The sequence below is a fragment of the Cyprinodon variegatus genome, unplaced genomic scaffold (genome assembly GCF_000732505.1).
Source record: "Cyprinodon variegatus isolate N-32 unplaced genomic scaffold, C_variegatus-1.0 Scaffold136, whole genome shotgun sequence".
NCBI lineage: Eukaryota > Metazoa > Chordata > Actinopteri > Cyprinodontiformes > Cyprinodontidae > Cyprinodon > Cyprinodon variegatus.
The window spans coordinates 672,043-692,549 of record NW_015150589.1 but is presented as its reverse complement, the minus strand read 5'-3'; the positions used below and the strand labels follow the sequence as shown (position 1 = coordinate 692,549).

General features: G+C 35.3%; 1 protein-coding gene across 1 annotated transcript in view; it reads right to left on the bottom strand.

The window, feature by feature from the left end:
* Window positions 1-2,897: 2,897 nt before the first annotated feature.
* Window positions 2,898-20,507, bottom strand: part of fstl4 (follistatin-like 4) — a 246,139-nt gene continuing 228,529 nt past the window's right edge. Inside the window, exons 14-16 of the mRNA XM_015376533.1 lie at window positions 18,731-18,838; window positions 4,857-4,966; window positions 2,898-4,727 (exon numbers count right to left, since the gene is read on the bottom strand). Coding sequence (XP_015232019.1) covers window positions 4,025-4,727; window positions 4,857-4,966; window positions 18,731-18,838 — 921 coding nt within the window. The 3' untranslated portion in view covers window positions 2,898-4,024. The remainder of the gene's footprint in view (window positions 4,728-4,856; window positions 4,967-18,730; window positions 18,839-20,507) is intronic.

Genomic DNA, 20,507 nt, shown 5'->3' with positions numbered 1-20,507 from the left:
AGCTACATATATTTCAGATTAAGGCATTGTGTGGGTTTAGGTGAACTAACTAAATTTGCCTAAATAGTCTAATAAATTATGTAATTGATTTGGATTACTTGAGAATTAACATTGTCCACAGAAGTGCTGCAGCTGATGATAATAGGTTATAAACAGATACATGTTAAATACGTAAAACATTTTTCTGCCAGGAATTAAAATCTCTGAGTGTCTCAGCAGATTTTTTTTTCTTTAACATTCTTTACATTCACATACATTTAATATGATCCATTCTTAAAGTTTTCTTTAATTAAAAACATAACCTTTGATAAAACAATGTTAAGAGAGGTCATGGGGGTGTTGGCTAAATTTGATCATGTTTTAGTTTTTGTTTCTCACGTCAGCATTAAAGTTTTTCAATCCAGCTGATTGGATTCCTGTAGCTAAGACAAAATATGTGTGATGTCACACTGCATTTTGTTTATATAGCATTCCACTGTGAGTTCGCAGTGGAAGGCTAGTGTAATTGAAGTCTGCAGTGTTGCTCATTTAGGTCTGTGTTATGCAATGTATTACTGTGCTGCTATATTATTGCAAAGATAATGCTTTTATTAATCAAGTGTTAAATTGATCTAGAATCAGCTGATGGTTATCATAATTTAAAACAAAAAATACTGTTCCTCAGCAATTTAGTCATCAAGCATGTTGTCCAAGCTAAACCTTTGAGTTTTAGGACAGCTCTGCTGTCAAGAGGCAGAAGTGCTTAGGGAGGCATTCTTGTTAAAGTCATTATTACAACAGCAGAGAATCTGCTAAGCTGTCTGGCTGCTAAAAGCTAATCACTATAATGATTAGTGCAAGTGAAAAAACAAAATTACTCTACACAAATGATGCAGTTCAACTAGAGAAAATATACTGTTTTCATTAACAAAAAGGGTTGCTGGTGTTCATCAAGTTGCTTTTCATATATATATTCGTAGGAGTTTTGACTAATACAAACAATAATAAACATGGCTGCACATGTAGGATGATGGTAAGTGGTGTTGTATAAATTGCATTTCTCTAATTGTATACCTTGTCTGAAATAGCTACTCAGCTTTGAGAAAGGAGCATCTCTTAAAAAATAGTTACTAAATGACATCACCTTTCTAAAATATTATTCCTCAAATTAAAATTTCTCTTCAAGGGATACAAGTAAGAATTTTCTACACCATATGACACAATAGTGTTTCCCATCCAACTGATTTGAGCCGTCGCTCAGAGAGGATGGCAATTCCTGAGAACTTTTTCCCTTTTGAAAGGGGGTTAATTGCACAGAAAAATATACCTCTTTAGAGTGTCAGGCATATACCAAGCTGATATAAGATGATATTTTGGCTGAATACACCCATGGCCAGATTTGTTTAATAATAGAAAGGTCAATTTTGAAATATATAACATTAATCTCTGAGACAAACCTCAAATCACTACCAATGCTTTTGTTGGTACCTCCTTAAAAGGACTTTAAACCAACACTTTCAAAAGCATTTATGCCTGTCTCTATCAATCATTATTAACACAATACATAAACTTTCAGTTTTTAATTGAATGCTTTTTTAATACCTATTTTTTTGTGATTATAAACTTAACATCTTTGACTTTTTTGTCTATTTGAACTATACCATGGTGTGAAAGTGTTAATCTCTTTTTGCCTTCTTATTCTTTTGCATGTTTTTTTCACACTTAAATGTTTCAGAACATTCAAAAAGATTAAGTATTTGCCAAAGTCAGTGCATGTAAACACCAAATTTAGTTTTTAAATGTTTGATAAATGTTTGGTTTATGACACCCAAGTTAATTTTTTTTTCCGAGCACTCGTGTTCACAATCAGGAAATCACTTTAAGAGGAGTTGCCTGACAAAGTGAAATCATCAAAAGATCTAACAAAGCTAGACATAATGCTGAGACATAAAGACCTTAATAAAAAAAATAGGAATAAAAGTAATAGAGCTCTATCAGTATGTAAAGGATTACAAAGCTTTGGGTCTCCAAGCCACTAGACAAGCCATTATGTTTTCCTTTTTTGTCCCACAATGGGGAAATACACTGCCTGGCCAAAAAAAAAGTCTCCACCTGCATTCAACTAAGCAAATAGCTATGAGCCTCCTATTGGATAATTACTGCATTGGTGATTATCTTTCAGCTGGCAACAAGTTATTTAACCCCAACTGATGCAATGACTTGCTTCTCATTTCCTAAACAACCATGTTGAAAGACACATCCCGTGGTCGTGGAAAAGATGTTAGTCTGTTTGAGAAGGGTCAAATCATTGGCATGCATCAAGCAGAGAAAACATCTAAAGAGATTGCAGAAACTACTAAAATTGGGTTAAGACTTTTTTTTTTGGCCAGGCAGTGTAAGTGCTCAGCATTTTGACCCAGCCCCTTGCAGAGCCGTTGGCTGCCATTGTGTGTCGCGCGGGGAGCAATCAGGGGTTAAGGGTTTTGCTCAGGAACCAAGAGGCTGTGGGGATTGAACCGGGTACTGTGATACTGTGATAAATGGAACCATGAATTCTGCTGTCTATCAGAAAAGGCTCAAGGAGAATATCCGGCTATCCATTGGTAAAATCAAGCTGAACCCATCTTTGGTTTCTCAGCAAGATAGTTGTCCAAAACACACAAGTGAGTCCACTAATAAATGGCTACAGAAAAGTGAAATGAAAGCTGCCTAGTCAGAGTCCTGACCTTAATCTCAATGAGTTGCTTGGGCATGACCTTAAAAGGGGCGAGCACACTGGAAAGTGCTACAATGTAGATGAGTTACAACAACTCTGCAAAAATGGGTGGGCCAAAATCACCCCACATCACTGTAAAAGATGCATTGCAAATTGAGGGAGATCTGGCCTGCCATTATGGTTTAGGAGACAGTCATGTTTTTTTTATCTATAATAAAAGAAACTTGTCATTTAAAATATTACTCGTGGGTTCATTGACAGCGTCTTTGAATAATATACAAATTATTCTTGTTGTTCTGAAACAATTAAGTGTGACATACAAAAAACAAAAACAGGTATGGGGCAAACACTTTTTCACTGTACATCTTTATTGGAGTCTACTTTAAATAAAGCTTGTTTTTATTTTGCCATTCTGAATGGATGCACAAATGCTCACAGCCCATCCAACAGCCTAAATGACGCTGCTTTGCCTTGGCCTCTGTGTATGGTTCGGCATAAACTGGAGTCATTACCCTGAGGGGGATCTGCTAAGTGGTGTTTTTAGGCTTCAGAAATCAGAGCTGTGCTTCAGACTTAAAATAAACATGAGTGACACCAGGGAAGCGATTCAACCATTGTAGAGTCACTCAAAGTACTTTTTGTGTCCTCTGAGAACGAAATATCCATAGTTGAGTAATGGACCAATTGGACTCTTTGGATTGGCAATAAAAATAGAGGGGATTACGTAATTCATGAAACCGACATCTGTCAGTATAAGAATGAAAGCTTTTAGAGAGAGTACAGTACAACACCATGACAAAGGCAGGTGAACGGATGTTGCAGTTAGCATTTAAAAAGACTCAGAACACTACACACTAGAGGCAGACAAGACAGACTCTTTGTGGTGACTATATGCAGCACTGGTGAAAACGACAAACATGAGATTGACAAAACTGGAAAGCTTTTTATTCTTAAAAAAAAGTGAGTTTTGTGCATAGTTCATAGTTGTTACTTTCGCCTCTTCATGTACCTATTTGCTGTGATAACATGGAAGGAAGTGCAATAATGTACAATTCTGTATAGTTAAGTGCACATAGATCACTGTTGCACTGACAGCATTGACACTTTCTCCCAATAGCAATATCACAACAGATTTTCTCAAATGTTCTCTATTTGTAGGTGTACTTTTGTTAGAACAAACTCAAGTATGTTTCCCCTCTAGCTCAGTCCCAACCTTGGGGCTTCAGCTTATGTTCACATCAATCTTAATGAAAGGTAATTTGGCCTGATTTTTCCTTTTCTCATTTTGCTTCTAATTCTAAGTATACAGTTTCCACTTTCTTTTTTTACTCATACCTCTCCAACCCAGACAACTGTGTTGGCCCTTTTGATGTCTGATACCTCACAGTGAGGTGTTCTCTGTTTGCCATTCAGGATGAAGAGGGACTCAACCGATGGTGTCACCAGGTACTGTCCGAACAACCCACTGGAGACTATCACTCGGTTAGGCCCCCCCCAAGGCCAGGCCTGGGGGGAGAGAGGCTCTTTGAGGCTCCGGAGAACCTCTGTGTGGCCAGATGACAGATCAGCAAACAAAAGATCTGCGCCCGACCCGGAGACTGCCACAACCACATGTTGGTTTGATTCGGTGAAAGAAGGCTGGAAAACCATATCAGAAACATTAATTGGCTCGTCTATCTCTCGGTTCAGATTCAGCTCCCCCTGGAATGACACTGTCTGTACCGTCAGCTTGGAGCTCCATGGGTCCGGTGTCACAATGTAGCGACCGTCTGGTGACACATAAGCCCGACCTGTTACATTCTGATTTGGACCAACAACAGCGTCTGTCACACTATCGATGAGGAGCTGGGATGGGGAATGCAGAAGACTCTTGCTCTGACACTGAATGAAGTAAAAACCGCTCAGGTGTGTATAGGCCATGCTTTCAGGTATGCAGCTATAGTTCTTCAGGCTGATGGTTTTGACACGGTGGAAGGTCTCCAGATCAATCTTGTGGACCGCTGGTTCATTTTTGAGGAAGACAAATGCAAACCTATATGGAGAAAGTACATGGGGGCGGATTATACATCTAACTTCTTATTAAAACTCTCATTTGCTTTTGTTCTTTGCCCTAAATGAGAAATATAATCAAGACTACTATACATTGTTGTGGCTGGCTTACCTCACATGAGTTATAATGAGGTTAGTCGGAGGGATAAAGAAGTCATTCACCCTTTGGAAGGTTGTTCGAATGGCATGATGAACTTCACCAACACTGGCTTGTGGAATTACCTAAAAACACATCAATAAATGTTTAAATATGAGTTCCTGAATGCCATCTGTTGAATATCTTTGAATTACAATTAATGCAGCTGTGATTTCAAAGCTTATGTAAATAAAAATCTTCTCTAGGGCTGTTGGTTTTATTTACGAAAGCAAAAAGGTATAAAAGTCTGCCTTTTTTTTTTTGACAAATGGCAAATTGTTTCTCCAAATTAGTTTTATTTATTTATTTGTCAACCCCCTTTACTTTAATACCTTCAATAAAATCCAGCACAATCAATTGCCTTATGATGGTCCTTGTAGTTTACTTAGTCCCAATATAAAACATGCTATTTTGTGAAGGTTTGTTGGAAAACCTTCACAAAATAGCATATATAAGATACCCACTATATGGTTAAAACTGAAGAACACACTTTAACATATGAAGAAGTATTAATTTTAAAACTAAAGACTAAGAGACCTTCTGGCAGAAAAAAATGTCACAAAAACAAAAACAAAAACAAAACACCCCTCAGATTAAGCAAGAACCTCAAAATAATATATATATATATATATATATATATATATATATATATATATATATATATATATATATACTGTATATATTCCATTAAGGGTGAACATTACACTGAATCTGCACCGATGGTAAACCACAGAAGAAAAAAACTGTAGGATAAAGGCTGTAATGTTTCTGTAAAATGGAACATTGATAATGCGTAGAGAATATGTGACTGAAACAAAAATACTATGAAGTTTCATTTAAGTAGAAAAGACCTTGAGGTATTGCTGTACATTTAAAAGCAGAGTAGATTTTTTACAATTTGCCCCCACTTAGTTCTGACACAGTGCGTAAATCTGGATGATTTTCCTTAGACTGATTCTTTCTTGTATATAACGGAAGGAGTTGTAGCCCATTGATTATTGGATTAAAAAGCCCAACTAACCAGTTTAAATGATATTTTTGTTTTATTTTTATCTGCTCCAAATTCCTCTTCCCTCCCAAGGGGCACAAAATTAATATGCAGTGCATTGAATGGGACGCATTGCTGTGTTAAATTACACTAATGTGTAACTTGTGCATTTTCACAGTCAGCAATCCTTTGTCACTCTATTTCACATCTTTCTTGTGTTTGACTTTTCATTTAGACTTGTTGTTTCTTCTTCTGCATATTTCTTTAAGATTAGTTTTATTCCTCACAGTAGAAATATGGCACCAGATTAATGATCAGTCAAAGCTGGATTGAGTTAACAAGTTCATAAGCAGCTTTATGGTACCGTTGATCCTGATAGTCATTGTTGATAATTGGTTAAAGTGGATAGGTTCAGAGACATACCGCTAGGTTGAGCTCGCTTCATGGTGCGGACCCTCTGATGTTTGAATGTTGCTATAGAGTTAAATGTTTTGAAACGTTTCAAAGCAGACCTCCAGCCGTGTAGGATGATTGGCATCTGTTTTCTGACCAGTCATTGTTATTTTGACACTTTGTGGGTACCTTCTAGGCATTTATACTGATTTGTATATGTATTTTGGGCCAATTGAAAGGCTGCTAGGAATTCCATGCAAACTTGGATATAGGAAGGGGAAGTGTACATTGACAGGTGTAGGCATGAATTTATACATCTGAATTTTTTTGTGCAGTGCAAATAACAGGATATATCCCCAACCCAGACTTTCTGCAATAAAGCTTCATGCTCTTTTGAACACAAGTCCTTTAGAGAGGCAATACATCTAAAATAGTGTAGATCAACAGTTTATGCTGTGTTAGGTCTAAACTTTGCCTGGACCATTCTAATTCTTACAGAGAATTCCTAGAAAGTATTGACAATGTAGGTTTAACAACACTATATTGCCTAAGCGTGTGCTGGTTTATCTAATAAAATCCCAATAAAACAGTTTGAGGGTATTTTCGGACAAAATGCAAGAATGTTGCTTTAAAGGACACAGTATATCAAAAACAACATTTTTGAAAGTAAAAATGGAATCACAAGACTAATAAAACATATTTTCAATACTGATAGCGATCAACAGGGGAAAATATAACTCTGTAATTGTAAAGAGACATTTATCGTTTTAGCCCAGTTTGATAACTATTAACATCAAAAAGTTTAAATGATAAATTCAAATACGCACTATAAATTTGAGTTATTGTTATTATTAAAACCCTTTTGAAAAGCAGCATATTATATTTTAGCTCCTCCTGAATACCCACTCACTTTTTTTCCACTTCTTCTTAGGTAAAGTGAAGGCTCATCTACCAAATACTAACCACCAGAGCTTGTTCAGGTGACAACCCTATACATCATGAAACAGATAAACATCTGCAGTTTATGACCTGAGCTGATGATATGTGGCTCTGCCTCAGTTCTCCATAACAACATCTCACTCAGAGATGGTTGTCTCAAGAGAACAAACCACTATAAAAGCTTCATCTTTCATGTCATCCTCCTGGCACTGAATCAGCAAGTTTGCAATGTGAAACGGATGCTCATAGACCTTTGATATGCTTCTGAAAGTCCACAAAACAAGCCTCATCATACACACCAGAACAACGAAGTCAAATGGAGGTAATAATATGATTGGGTAAAAAAATGAAAATAAAAAATAAAGAATTAAAAATGCCTTTTGACCCACAACATCTTCTTTCTGGAGCCATTACAAATTTAATTCTGTAAACCTCTGGAGACTTGATGTTGGAGAAGCAAAATAGACTATGAATTTACAATTCCCTAGCAATTCTCTTAAAGATGCATTTTAGTACTCAAGTTGAATTATAAATATGCATTCTAAAAAAGAAAAATTTTGACCATGAATACAGTTGAACTGCTGTACTGCTATCACCCCAAACATCAGCCTGTTGTTCTGTCAGAACAGCATATGCTAGCAGATTGGCATATATTGCTCTAATACGCATGCATGCACATGCACAACAGAGACTTATTCCCACATTAAATTTTAGCAGCAGTGTTCCACCAAGCAAAAACACATTTATTTTAACTTTAAAAAAAAGAAAATCAGCTTTGATAATACTGTCATTTCTTAGATGTAGAAACGGCCCGACATGATTGAAGTTTCTGGGATGTTGAGTGAAGAAGCATCTATACCTAAAACCGTATTAGTGTATATTAATTTAAAATAATTTACTTTAGTAGTAGAAAAATATGTGTGTGGGAATTTAAATTTGGTTAGATTTTGTTTTCATGTATAAAATCATAGAAAACATCTGATGTGCTTTATATAGTGACTCAGAATTCATTTAGGTTCTGACAGAACATCGGACCTGTTCAGGCCAACAACACTGTGGTCCAGCACAGGACACAGTTCCAAAGGACAGGGGATAGAGCCTTTACAGGATGGGAGGCTCTGGCCCAGACCATCTCATAGCCCCACAGACAATAGATGTTTTAAAAGGAAATTACTTTTTTTTGAAAAGCATAGTAAATGTTTTTATATTCTATTTTATGTTGCTGATTTTATGTAAAGTGCATTAAGAATTAAATTTCTTCTCATTATAATTATCAAACAAAGTTTTCAATTATTAGTCAAGTAAATTAATAAATGCAACAAACAAATTTATTATGGTTATTACTAATGATTTTAGCATTGAAAAAAAAACAACAAAAAAAAACAATAATTTGATTCCGTACTAAGAAGGCATTTCTGTTGTAATTACATTAGGAAAGTCATCTGGTGTTGCAGCTGCACTACCAACACCAGCATGCAGCACAGAACTCCAAACCCAGGACTTCCATGACAGTTTTCCAATGATAGTCATGTGTGGCTTTGTTAAAAGTTCTAATTTACTCACACACTAGAGTGTGGCTCTAAGGAAACACTGTTGGAAAGCACATGTCGACTGAAGGAAAAAAAAAAAAGTGCTTTTGGTCCAAACCAATGAGCAGACAGAAGAACTTTTTTAGTGTAAATACACTGATAGATACATTATGTGCACACTGTTTTTTGGTCAAACATAGCTTTTCCTTTTTGTCTTCTCTCTAGTACAAAATCAGTGTTGTACCTAAAAACATTTGATTTTTTTTATCTTGTTCCACTTCAGAGGGTCCACTTTTGTCTCTATTGTATTAAAACCGCTTAAGTAAATCTAATTGTTAAGTCTGACTTTAATGAGTCACCTCCTTTTTAAGTTGCAATGCTTTTAAGTCTCTGGATAAAGAAAAACAAGGATGAATAATAAAAAAGATAATTTATTAATTCTAAATGTACCCATCAGTAGCTTTATTATTTTTGCAACTTTTTTTGATATTTTAGTTTCTTTAATACAAACAAAACTATATTTAACTCTGCGTACAAAGTATAAAAACAAGAACCTTGTTACAACCATTGCAGAACTGGCTATGAAAGGAGTTAATGAGTTTAATCTACAATTACTCAGGTATTATTAGGCAGCTGCTGTGGCCTGCAGTGCTGAGGGTGTGCTGTACTGAATGCCACAAGCATGCCTTTGTTAAAAGTTCATCACTGGATTATATATTCACACACTAAATGACAAGACTCAATTAGGTTTTACTCTGTCCACTTCCTGATTAAATACATAGATTTTGGTTCTGACAGATATGTTTTTATTTCTTCTTCAATATAACAATATCCACACCAATGAAGCATCAGGATATTTTTATAATTTCATATTTAGTAGACATTCATCTGCAGAAAAGGTCTTATTAATTCTCCGCTGTATTCATGATTTAGAAAATTGTTTTATTGTAATGCATGTTGCATTTGATTAATGATTTCACTATTCCCGGGGAGAAAACTACATCATGAATTATGAAGAAAAACATTTAACTCTTGAAATTAAAGTTTGATGCAGAATTCTTATACTAACAGTTTACCTTCTGTAGGAATAGATACGTTACATCTTTTATACCATACACCTTTAAGAATGTAAGAATACTAAATTAGATATAAGCTTTGTGATGATATCTTTGTATGGATTGCCATGTGTACAGCAGAGTACTGACAGTATAAAGCATCTCTGCTGTGTACAGAAATATTAAGGATTTCCTCAAGGATACTTTTAAAATCTCAATATGAACGCACTCTGCATTAAACAATACTTCAGCTGAAATGCAAAAGTGTTTTTATTAAACCAAATAATCGAACTTCGAGATACCTGATTGTTTTAGAAATGTAAAGATATCAGCTTTACTGATATGTCTTTATGCTGAAATGTGGCTAAACATTTCCATTTAAGTCTCATTTGACACAAAAGGTTTGTTCAAAGTCTTTAGAAGTAACGTTGTAAACATGAACCATACTAGATGTTTACAACTAAATCAAATACATTTAAAAAAAAAATTTAGATTTATTGATTCCACAGCAAAATGTATTGTCGAAATATTTTTTCTTTAATGGATTGTTGTAGATGTTGATTTGCACTGAATTCTTGAGAATCCTTTAACAATCTGTTGTTGTTAAAGAAACAGGATGCCAACAGTTGTCCCTAATGTTCTTTATTTTATAAAGAATTATTCTAGAAATTAAGTTTCAGAGGAGACCCTATAATAGATCATGCCTTAATTATGAGCTTGTTGGGCCTCTTGAAGTGATTTTCTCTGATGACGTTTTCAAACAGAATAATACAAGATATACAGAAGTATCTAAGTTTCCTCAAGAATTACAGTCTGCTGTGTCCCTTCTTGTAGGTGACTAACAATTGTGTCTGTTGTCCAGATGAACACCAAGGTATTTACTGTATACACCGCCGTCACCTCAACTTTTTCTCACATTATGTGAATAGCATTTGACTTGTTCCTGTTTCTTCTGAAATCTAAAACCACCCCCCTTGTTTTATTCATACTCAGGATCCGTCAATTGTTTCCATACCATGCCACGAAGCAGTTCACCAGCTCCATGTGCTAAACTTCTTGTCCAAGTTTGATGCTGTCAGGTTTATTCAATGATTATTATAAAATTAATGTGTGATTATGAAACATTTGTGCAAGGGGATGCTCCACTCCTGTCTCATGATCCAGTCAGGAGACCATCCTGCCTTGTCATTCTGATGGAGCATTCTGTCTTCATGAACTGATCAATTGTTCTGTCAGAACAATACTCTGTTTGTAACCATGTGTTATGTTCTGTTAATAAAAGATGGCTGCAGGAGGGGATTCGGAGAAGGAAAGCTTGAAGTTGGGTTGGGCTTTTCCTTCTGCTCCTGCAGAAGCTGCTTAAATCTCTTTCCTGTGTAGACTCAATTTCTATTTATTTGCAAATCTACATTTTCTGAATCCAACAGATGCATTGATTGACTGTAGAGTAATCAGAGTATTTATGCAGTAGGGAAAGTTTGAAGTGTGCAGAATAAAACGAAATTGCGAGTAAATTAGGTTGAGTCAATAAAATGCACTGGATTATTCAAAGAACATGATCACCACAGTGCTGTTTGTTAAAGCTGATGGCATCTTGAATTACAATATGCTGGATTTTTAGTATGAACAGCTGCATCATGAAAGTGTTGATGTTTGATGTTTGCAGTTTCTCCAAATCACACCAGGTTTTCCCCAAAAATATTGACAATTAATGTAGCCCATATTGTTTTTAGGACACCACCTGGATAACCAAAGGTTGAATGACGACATGCTGCTAAGCATGTCATCACTGGTCAGATCAGGGAGGGGACCAAATTTCTGTAAGTTTTGGCAAATTTACACAAAGAAGCAACACTCATTTTACGGACCTTCAGTCGGCTGACCGGGTGTCATTACAGCCAGCGTGAATAACAATCTAAAGATTTAACCTTATCCTTTCAGGTAGGAAGCAATGAGAATTATTCCACCTTAATAATAATAATAATGAATTTTATTTATAATGCACTTTACATTTGACTTCAAATCTCAAAGTGCTACATTAAAAAACGGAAAATTAAAACAAGTTTAAAAGACCATAACATTAAAAACAGAATAAAAAGACAGTCATTAAAATCAATACATTAAAAGGCATATGTAGCCTATTAAAAGACTGCATTTGCACTGTCCAAATCCAGTCCCAACAACTTCCAAGAGCTCATTTCAAAACTTCAAAAGCAACTTCTTATCACAGGCATAGATGAAGACATACTGGTTTTGAAAATAGAGCACAAACCAATTTTGTAGGATCCTATGCATTGTTAATACAAAGATCCAAAACAAAAACAAAATGTTTGGGCAGAAACTGCATGTGTGCTGGATGCAAATGGAAACCTTTCATTATGTCAAAGGCCTATTAAGCAAAATGCTCACTACCTCCTATTGTATTCCTATGAATTAAAAAATATCACACATCATATGCTCAAGCTCCATGGAATAATGGGAACAACATGGATAAGCAACGGAGGTTTTAGACGTTGGTTTGTGGAGTGCGGTGTGGTTACAGAGGAAGTAGGATTTCTGGGAAAGGCAGAAGAGATGCCACAGAACTGCGTGGTACAGACCTCTAGGACTCTGGGGCTGACATTGTCTGGACCTGGAGTATTATTGCAATTCATTCTCTAAGTTGACTCTTTCCTTGACTTATAGAGATGAATCAGTTGTTGGTTAATGGTAGATCACCATTTTCTGATTTAGTTGAGAACAATTCCATATAAGCATGAGGGTCCTTGGCAGTGGTAGAAGATGGCATATTTGAGGAATGAGAGGGAAGTTTTGGGTCAAAGGAAGAGAGGATGTCTGCTTGTAATTTTTCTTTTTCTTGTTTATTTAAATATGTTTTTTTAAATTATCTGTTAACAGTTTTAGATACACATTCCACACATAGGCCCACCATGTTTAGGTAATTTTGTTAGAAAAATAAATAAATAAAAGGGATATTGAATTTTAGTACCTGGTTTGTAATTCCTCAGAAACTTTAAAAAAAAATCTATGTTTGGATCTTGCCAGTTCTCATACAGGACTACTATACTGACAGTCTGAAAAGGCCATGTCTGTCTCTGTATGGCAGATTCCTCCCTTTGTCTACTCTAATGAGAACCCCCCCTCTGATATTTACACAAAGTTATTGAACCATCTCTTAAACCCTGCTGCTCAAAAATACCACAGGCACTGAGATGAATCCACATTTACAGCCATTTCCGCAGCAGCAGTGTTTAAAACGAAAGCCACAATCATACACATGTATGATATTGCTGAAGAGCAGCCACCTTGCTGGTAGCGACAGGCAGCTACCAGCCATGTCAATTACTTTCAGTTCAAATGATATTATTATTGTCAAACATTTATTTCCGTTTTGATCCATGCAGCCAGCAATCCATTTTCTGGCTTCTATGCAATTGTGTTTTTTTGATAGATTCATGCCATGTTCACTAATTACTCATTACTTCTGGAAATATGCAGGCAAGAGGAGTAATTGATGAGATGAAAAACACTTTTCTGTGCTAAACATCTCTCCTGTTGTTTTTGATGAAATGAGAAGGAAACAGTTTTGTCTTTGAATATTATTTTTCTCTATAGATGTTTGAAACAAGTCTATTTATCTACCAAGACAACCACAGCTGAGGTGGTGAAGACTGAAATAAATTGCAATCTTTAACTCTGTGTGGCAAAGAACAGCAAATATAAGCAAAGAAAATTAGAGCCCGTTTGGCCTGACAGATTGTAACTTGGAAATAATTGTTAAAGCCCACACACATATGGTTGATTTTTCTTTAGACTCTCATTTTTCAATCCATAGTGGCAACTTTAAATGTGCAATATTTTTTTTTGCATATTGCAACAAAGCATCAATATTCAGGAACATTGTGTATAAGATCAGCATTACAAGGCATTTTTACAGCAATAAAAATGTTATTGTTGTAAAAATTCTAAAACTTAAAATATGTTAAATCACATTTACTGACTAAAGGGAAACCCCGTTCAAATCAAAGAAGTCATCACTCCAAAAGTGGACAATTTCACAAAATATGTCCTTGTTGGGCTTCAATCAAAATCTGCAGGTAATGTGTGACAGATTATTTTGTGTGGGCTCATTGTGCAAACCAGACATGCGGTTTTAGTCCTCCTCCTCTATAGATATAAATACTATTTAATTAAAAGGGGGAATTCCAATAACTAGGGACTCACCTGCAGATATTTGGTAAGTGTTGCTGTCACCTATTGTGTAAGAGTGCATTCACACTCAATGTGTTTCCAGCTACAAATTCTCCACATTTAGGTTCAGTTGCTTGCCTGACATGTAACAATGACACTTTATTTGCATAGCAGGCTTCACTCCTGTCACTTCACTGAGTGATCAATTAACTCTGTATAGCCAACCTGGTTTTTATCAAGTGAGTCATAGTGTTTTATTCATATCGGAAAGCCAAAAAGTGTCGCTTTAGTCCCTGAGTCAACTAGATCCTCCAGAGATGCCCCCAATTAGGGGAGTGCAGGATCGAGCTGCTGATTGTTCAAGTTCTGAGAATGTTCCCGCTTTAGGGCAGGATCGCTCAGACAACAGAGGTAAGGTGAGGAGGTGCTCTGGAGCTCAGGCATGAGCAGCGGGAAATTAGAGCAGAACCTCGCACAGACTGCACCATAGCAAGGCAGAGGCGGCTGGCTGTACCCCACTCTGGAGCTACGGTAGGACAATCTTTATATTAGAGTAGGATAATGCAGACAGGATCAAGATGTTGAAACAGGGGCTGACTGTACCCCGCTCTAGAGCTGCAAGAGGATTAATTGAAGGATTTAACAGTCCTTTGAAGGCTTGAATTAAAATAACTTTTTAAAGCCACATGCAAACCTCTGAAGAGCATTTCCTACTTCATCCTATGTGAATGTGACAGTCTGCTGTCACTCTAAAGCTGTGTGGTAACTTTAATATTTTTCATTTTCAAAATGAGTGGCACATTTCAAATATTTTATTAACCTGACTTTTAGTTTATTTGCAGTGCACATATTTAGTTAACTCTAATTGTTAGTTTGTTATATTTTGGTTAAACTGCAATTGATCATTTTTTTCTTTGAGTTGCCAGTTTCCTTTGATTCTGCTGCTGGAAGGCTGCAATGAGCTTCAGCTTTCCTCTCTATTGGTCATTGCAGGCTAATCAGCAGGTCAGACTATTTGTTGTAATGGGAAGGGACATTCGTTTTGGATAGTTTAGTTAATTTGTTAAATTTAAAAAGTACTTAGAGTCTGGTGAGTATTTCTCCGTTTAATTAAGTTTATTTGTTTAATTTGTCAGTCAGTTATCCCCCATCAGCCACTATTTAAGTTTCCCTCAAGTCTTGTTTGAGAGGTCAGTTTTTGCTTGAGTTCTTTATGTTAGTACCTGAATTAAAGTATGTTTTGTTGACCTCTTTTTTTGGGCCCAGTTTATATTTTTTTTAAAACTGTTTTTAAATAAATTAAGATTTAAAAAAAAAAAAAAAAATTTCAGTGGTTTTCTGGCTGGTTTGCGTAAATCCCTCACAGTGAACATTTTTTCTATCCACGGTATTTTTTGAAAATTTATCTTCTCCGCAACGCTCTTTCAACCTGCACCATAGCCATATCCAGTCCTTATTTGGTTGCCATGGCCCAACAAGACAAAAGAAATTTCAACTCCACCGCCCATTGTGTCACAAGTGCTGCATCACCGCCGCATTATGAAATCACATAAATTGTGCCTGTCAGTGTCGCATTGCTTTGCATCGTAACACTCCTGTTGTGCACCTGTGCATATAGATAACATGAAAATCCGTCACCAAAAAATCTAAAATTTGAATAAAAAGTACATTTCAGGACTGTACAATGAAAATACCAGATTATGATTCCTTTAAAACATTGATGTCTTTCAGAAAATGTTGGCAGATGGCTTGTTATACTCAGCCAGGTTTGGCTAGTTTTTCTTTTCTGTTAAACTAAGTTTTACTTTCTGTAATCACGTGCATAGTTAGTGTGGAGCCTCCTGCATAATTATTGATTAATGCAATCAGTTGTTCCTTATCACTACAATTGCTCAAAGTAAACGACTCTGTCTAGTATCCTTAGACATTTTGCCAATTGATGAAATGCATCTAAATTTAAGTATAGATATTTTAAAAAGGATATCACTGGAATAAATGTGATTAACTATGTCTTTCTGTACAGAATTAAAAAACATTCTGTTTTCTGTACAATAATTCCAAGTTTTTTTTTTTAAACTTTAATTAATAAACTAAATTGAACAAAGGTACCACTAACAAAGCCTATTTTTGCAGGAAGATTTTTACCAATGAGTCAAGAGTTTTTAAACAGCAACTGGGTTGGAAAAAGGACCCGCCATTTGACTTAACAGCCCACAGTAAGAAAGATGGAAGCCTGTGCTTAAAACCTGTTGATCCATCTTTGGCTGCAGTTATATCATTCAGTATTTTTTAATTATCTTACTTTTATCAATATTTGGAATAAGGCTGTATCAAACTAAATGTGGAATCGTGCAACCGTATTGAATACTTTCCTGACACACTTTGGAAGTGTGGAATAAAAAAGATTTGTCTGTTCTTAGCCTCACAGGCTGCAAACAAAGGTCATGAGAGATTAGAATGAGTTCACACAGCCTCCTTCATGGCATGAATGAGAGGACTGTTGTTTTGAGAAGATCTATCTGGCCAGTGAAAGATATATAAACCTAACAGGGGATGGCCTTGATGAACTCAAGTTGTTTTTCCTTCAAATGTTTGTGTGAGAAAGCTCTTTTTGTAGGTTGGGATAGTTTCAAGGGACAGTGTGTGTATTGGGAGTTGCTGTATAAATGTATGTAGTGAGCTTTGCCCAGTCAGAGCTGGACCTCTCCCTCTGAGGACATTATATAAATTTAAACATTCTCTTGCAAGAGTCTCAGCTTCCTCCTCAACTTCACAGAAGTTACAGGGAGATGCGGTCTGAACTCCCACTGTTCTACTGGGCTTCTTCTACCCTCTTCTTGGTTTCACCTTAACACAAAAAACATGCTCTGCAGTGCGCCAAAGCATTGGTTACATTTTTAAAACGCATCAGTGTGCAGCCGGACTTTGTATCCAGACAATATCTGACGCCTTTAGATTGTGGAACACAGGTAAGGCAGTTGATATAAAGTTAAGAAATTGTCACACATAACAATTACATTAATAGCTGGATGTTTCTTAAAATATAATAGAAAAACGTTCATGTTAGCCTGCAAAAAAAAGAAGAAAATTTAATATAACTATAATAAAAATAATAATAATGACAATTATTACAAAAATATAAATGAAAATGATATGTATAATCCACCTGAAATAGAACTATAACAAAGTATATTTAAGTCAAAAATGGTGTGTTATATTTATAAAGTGTTATAGAGGGTTTTCAAGAAATCAAAGTGACTCAAAAAAATATTTGTTTAATATTTTAAGGGTGTGCATGGTGAAGTATTATTACAAATGTATTATTGTAGTTTCTTAATTTGTCCTCCCAAACAGAAACTTTCCCTATTAGTTATTATAAATCAAAGATCTTTTTAAAGGTGAACAAAGTTCTGAAATAATTGATATTGGATGCCATCTAAGATCAACCTCACACACTTGCATTTTAAAAGTGTGTTGATTTTTTTTTCTAAAGCCTACCCACTGTATATAAAAGGTAGATGTTAAGACCTTGGACTGTGGGTAATCTAGGGATTTAAAAAAAAGGCATGTGATACATTTTCTCTGTCTGCTCTAAACTTCATAAATACTTAAGAAGACCAAGCCCTGTCTTTTTGGGGGCAAAAAGTAATGAAAAATATTTACTGTAGGGGTAGTAATGTCTATGCAAACATTGATTTTATTAGCTAAATTGTTCAGCAAAAACTAAACATTAATTCTTTTTTCTAGATTTTCTATTTTACCCTGGGAGGTTATGCTACTACAGAAAGTTGTATGTTTATCTCATATGTATAGACAATTAACACCGTGCACAATTAATCGTTTATCTCTAGTTGCTGATATAAACATAACCATAATAAATTTAATTGCATACTGCCTCTCCACATTTGCTACAACAAACCAACACAGAACCACCCAAAACCACAAAGACAGCATCTCACAGGACTGTAATAGGTTACCCTCCCTCCAGTGAGGCTCTGTAGAACATGTTTGTGTTTGTTTCAGAGATTACAACACGCTCCCTTGTTATTTTTTTCACTCCTGGAAGCCTCCCCTGTTACACAGGCAAACAGATAACTCCAGTCTCTGCTCTTTAAAATAACACCATCACACCTCTCTCTCAAGTACTAGCTCCACTCCCCTCCAACTCATCGACCCTCTGCATCCTCACTATCCCTCATCTGGCCTAGTCTCTTGAGGTGGATTAAATGCAGCGACACCTGTGATCATTTCTCATTTGTGAAGCCTCCAACATCAGCGGTCCGATGGGACACAAGGCGAGAAGACTGCAGCTGCGAAATGTTGTTTTTCCTGCCTTGGTAACTGTTCTAAAACATATGTAGTTTAGTTGTTTGAATATATTAAACATAATTCAAATAAACAATAATGGAAGAAAACAGCTGAGCTTACTAGTCATTAAGCACAGCATCCTCTCTTTGAGTCTAAACCGTAACCCCCCTGGAAGATATTAGGTGCTCAAAAACATGCACACTACGAAAAGTATGTTAGAAATAAAATATATAAATATCAATAAAATGCTGGTATTAAATATTAGCTGCACTGACATGTATCTATGTGGAAGTATTCAACAGATTTGAAAATCAGGCAGAAACAATCAAATGTATTTTTAAAATTGAGGATGCAAATTCACATTACATTACATTAAACCAATATAATATAGCAGACAAATAGAGTAAGCATTAAGTGCAGTATGATATAGTTAGGGTTCAGACTTACCTGGAGTGTTGGGTGTGTTTTGTCCATGTCCCCCCATGTAAGAATCCATACCTGGTCATGTGACTTGTCATAGAGCATCTTCACTGGAAACGAATCTGTTGCTACTGCCTGGAGGATGAAATAAAGTGGGACAAAAGTTACAGTTAAAGAGGTTTTAACTAAACAACAGAATATTCTTAAACCTATACAGGAACTAAGCAACCATGAGCATCATAAACACAATATGCATTACATTTGTAGGCTACTTTAAAAAATACATGACAACATGTAATATAAAAAGGAAACAAAAATTAACTCAATTTCAATTGTAAAACTTATACTGTAGTTTCATTACACAGAGTAAAATAATTCAACCCTTCACTTATATATATATATTCATATAAATGAAAATCATGAATTAAATATACTTGAATATAAAAATGCTAAAGATAATTTAAAAAAAGGAAACTTTAAACAGAAGTATAGGTCCTCCGAAAGATTTATACATTTTAATGCCCTGATTGGGAGCTCTATAAACAGCCTATTTTAAAAGAGTGACCAAAGCTGTCAATCAGTGTTACCACTACAGCTACTTCCATGAGCTGGGTTAAGATGAGACGCCTTGCTGCTGCAACTTCTTAATAATCCTTAGTGGATTTTGATTCACTGATTTCAGCATAAATATATTTTTCCTTCCACTCAACTTTTTATGAATATTCTTTAATAAAGTCTTAAATGTTATACATTTTCACAATACACACTTTTTTTTTTTACATGATCTGTATGGTATGAGTCAACAGAAAGTTAGTCATAAGATCTTAAGTGATTATTTGTTTTAAGAAGTCAGTATGGAAAGTATAGAGTTATTTGGTTTTAGACAACATGTTTTTGCTATCCTTAGCAAAGGAAACAAACAAGCAAACAAAAAAACTAGCAAGCACTTTGAAATCTTTAAGCTTTATAATATATTTTATTTACATGTGTAAATCAGTTTTATTAAGGTATACCTATGTTTAATTGCTTTTGTACTACTTTTGTATATGTATTGTATTAGTTTTGTATTGATATGTCAAAATATAGAGATTTATTATGCCATTAGTAAGAGAATATACATGGAAATAAATCATTTACTAGACTAAAACCTGTTGGAGTTTTTGTTGTTTTAAATTTCACATATTTAACAACTTAATTCTGACTGATAGCAAAAGTCGAAAGACTAAGGACCTGATCTTCAAAGATTCCAAATAAGAAGATTTAAATTACAAAAGGAATTTTTGTGTGTGCAAGAAGTGCATTGAGGGGGATCTACAAAGTCCCCTCCTAAAAAATTAGACATGCAAACCATGTTTTATTCAGCGCCACCAACTAAAATGAGCATAGCATGATCTAATGGCATTTTGAGAGAAAGACAGATGAGGTTCAAAGCCATGGAGATGGAGGTTATATAGATAATTGTTACAAAAATATATATTTCAGGTGCACTATAATATGTATGAACCTGAAATAGGTCACCTATTTCCAAGTGCTATGAACGAAAGTAAAAAAAAAATATATTAAAAATATCTATAGTTAAATGTAGAAATCTAAAATAGCATAGAACAAGAAAAATATGTTTTTGTCTTTATATTGACATAAGAGCAGATATATCTCTAAACATCTGAATTTATATCCACCTGTTCCTCACAACAGCACCTTGACAAAACATACTGCAAAGCAAGGTATGTCCATTCTCCCTTTACTCATAAACGTGAGGGGCTGCTGCTATAACGCAGACGCTGCAATGGTCTGTTGTGCTAAG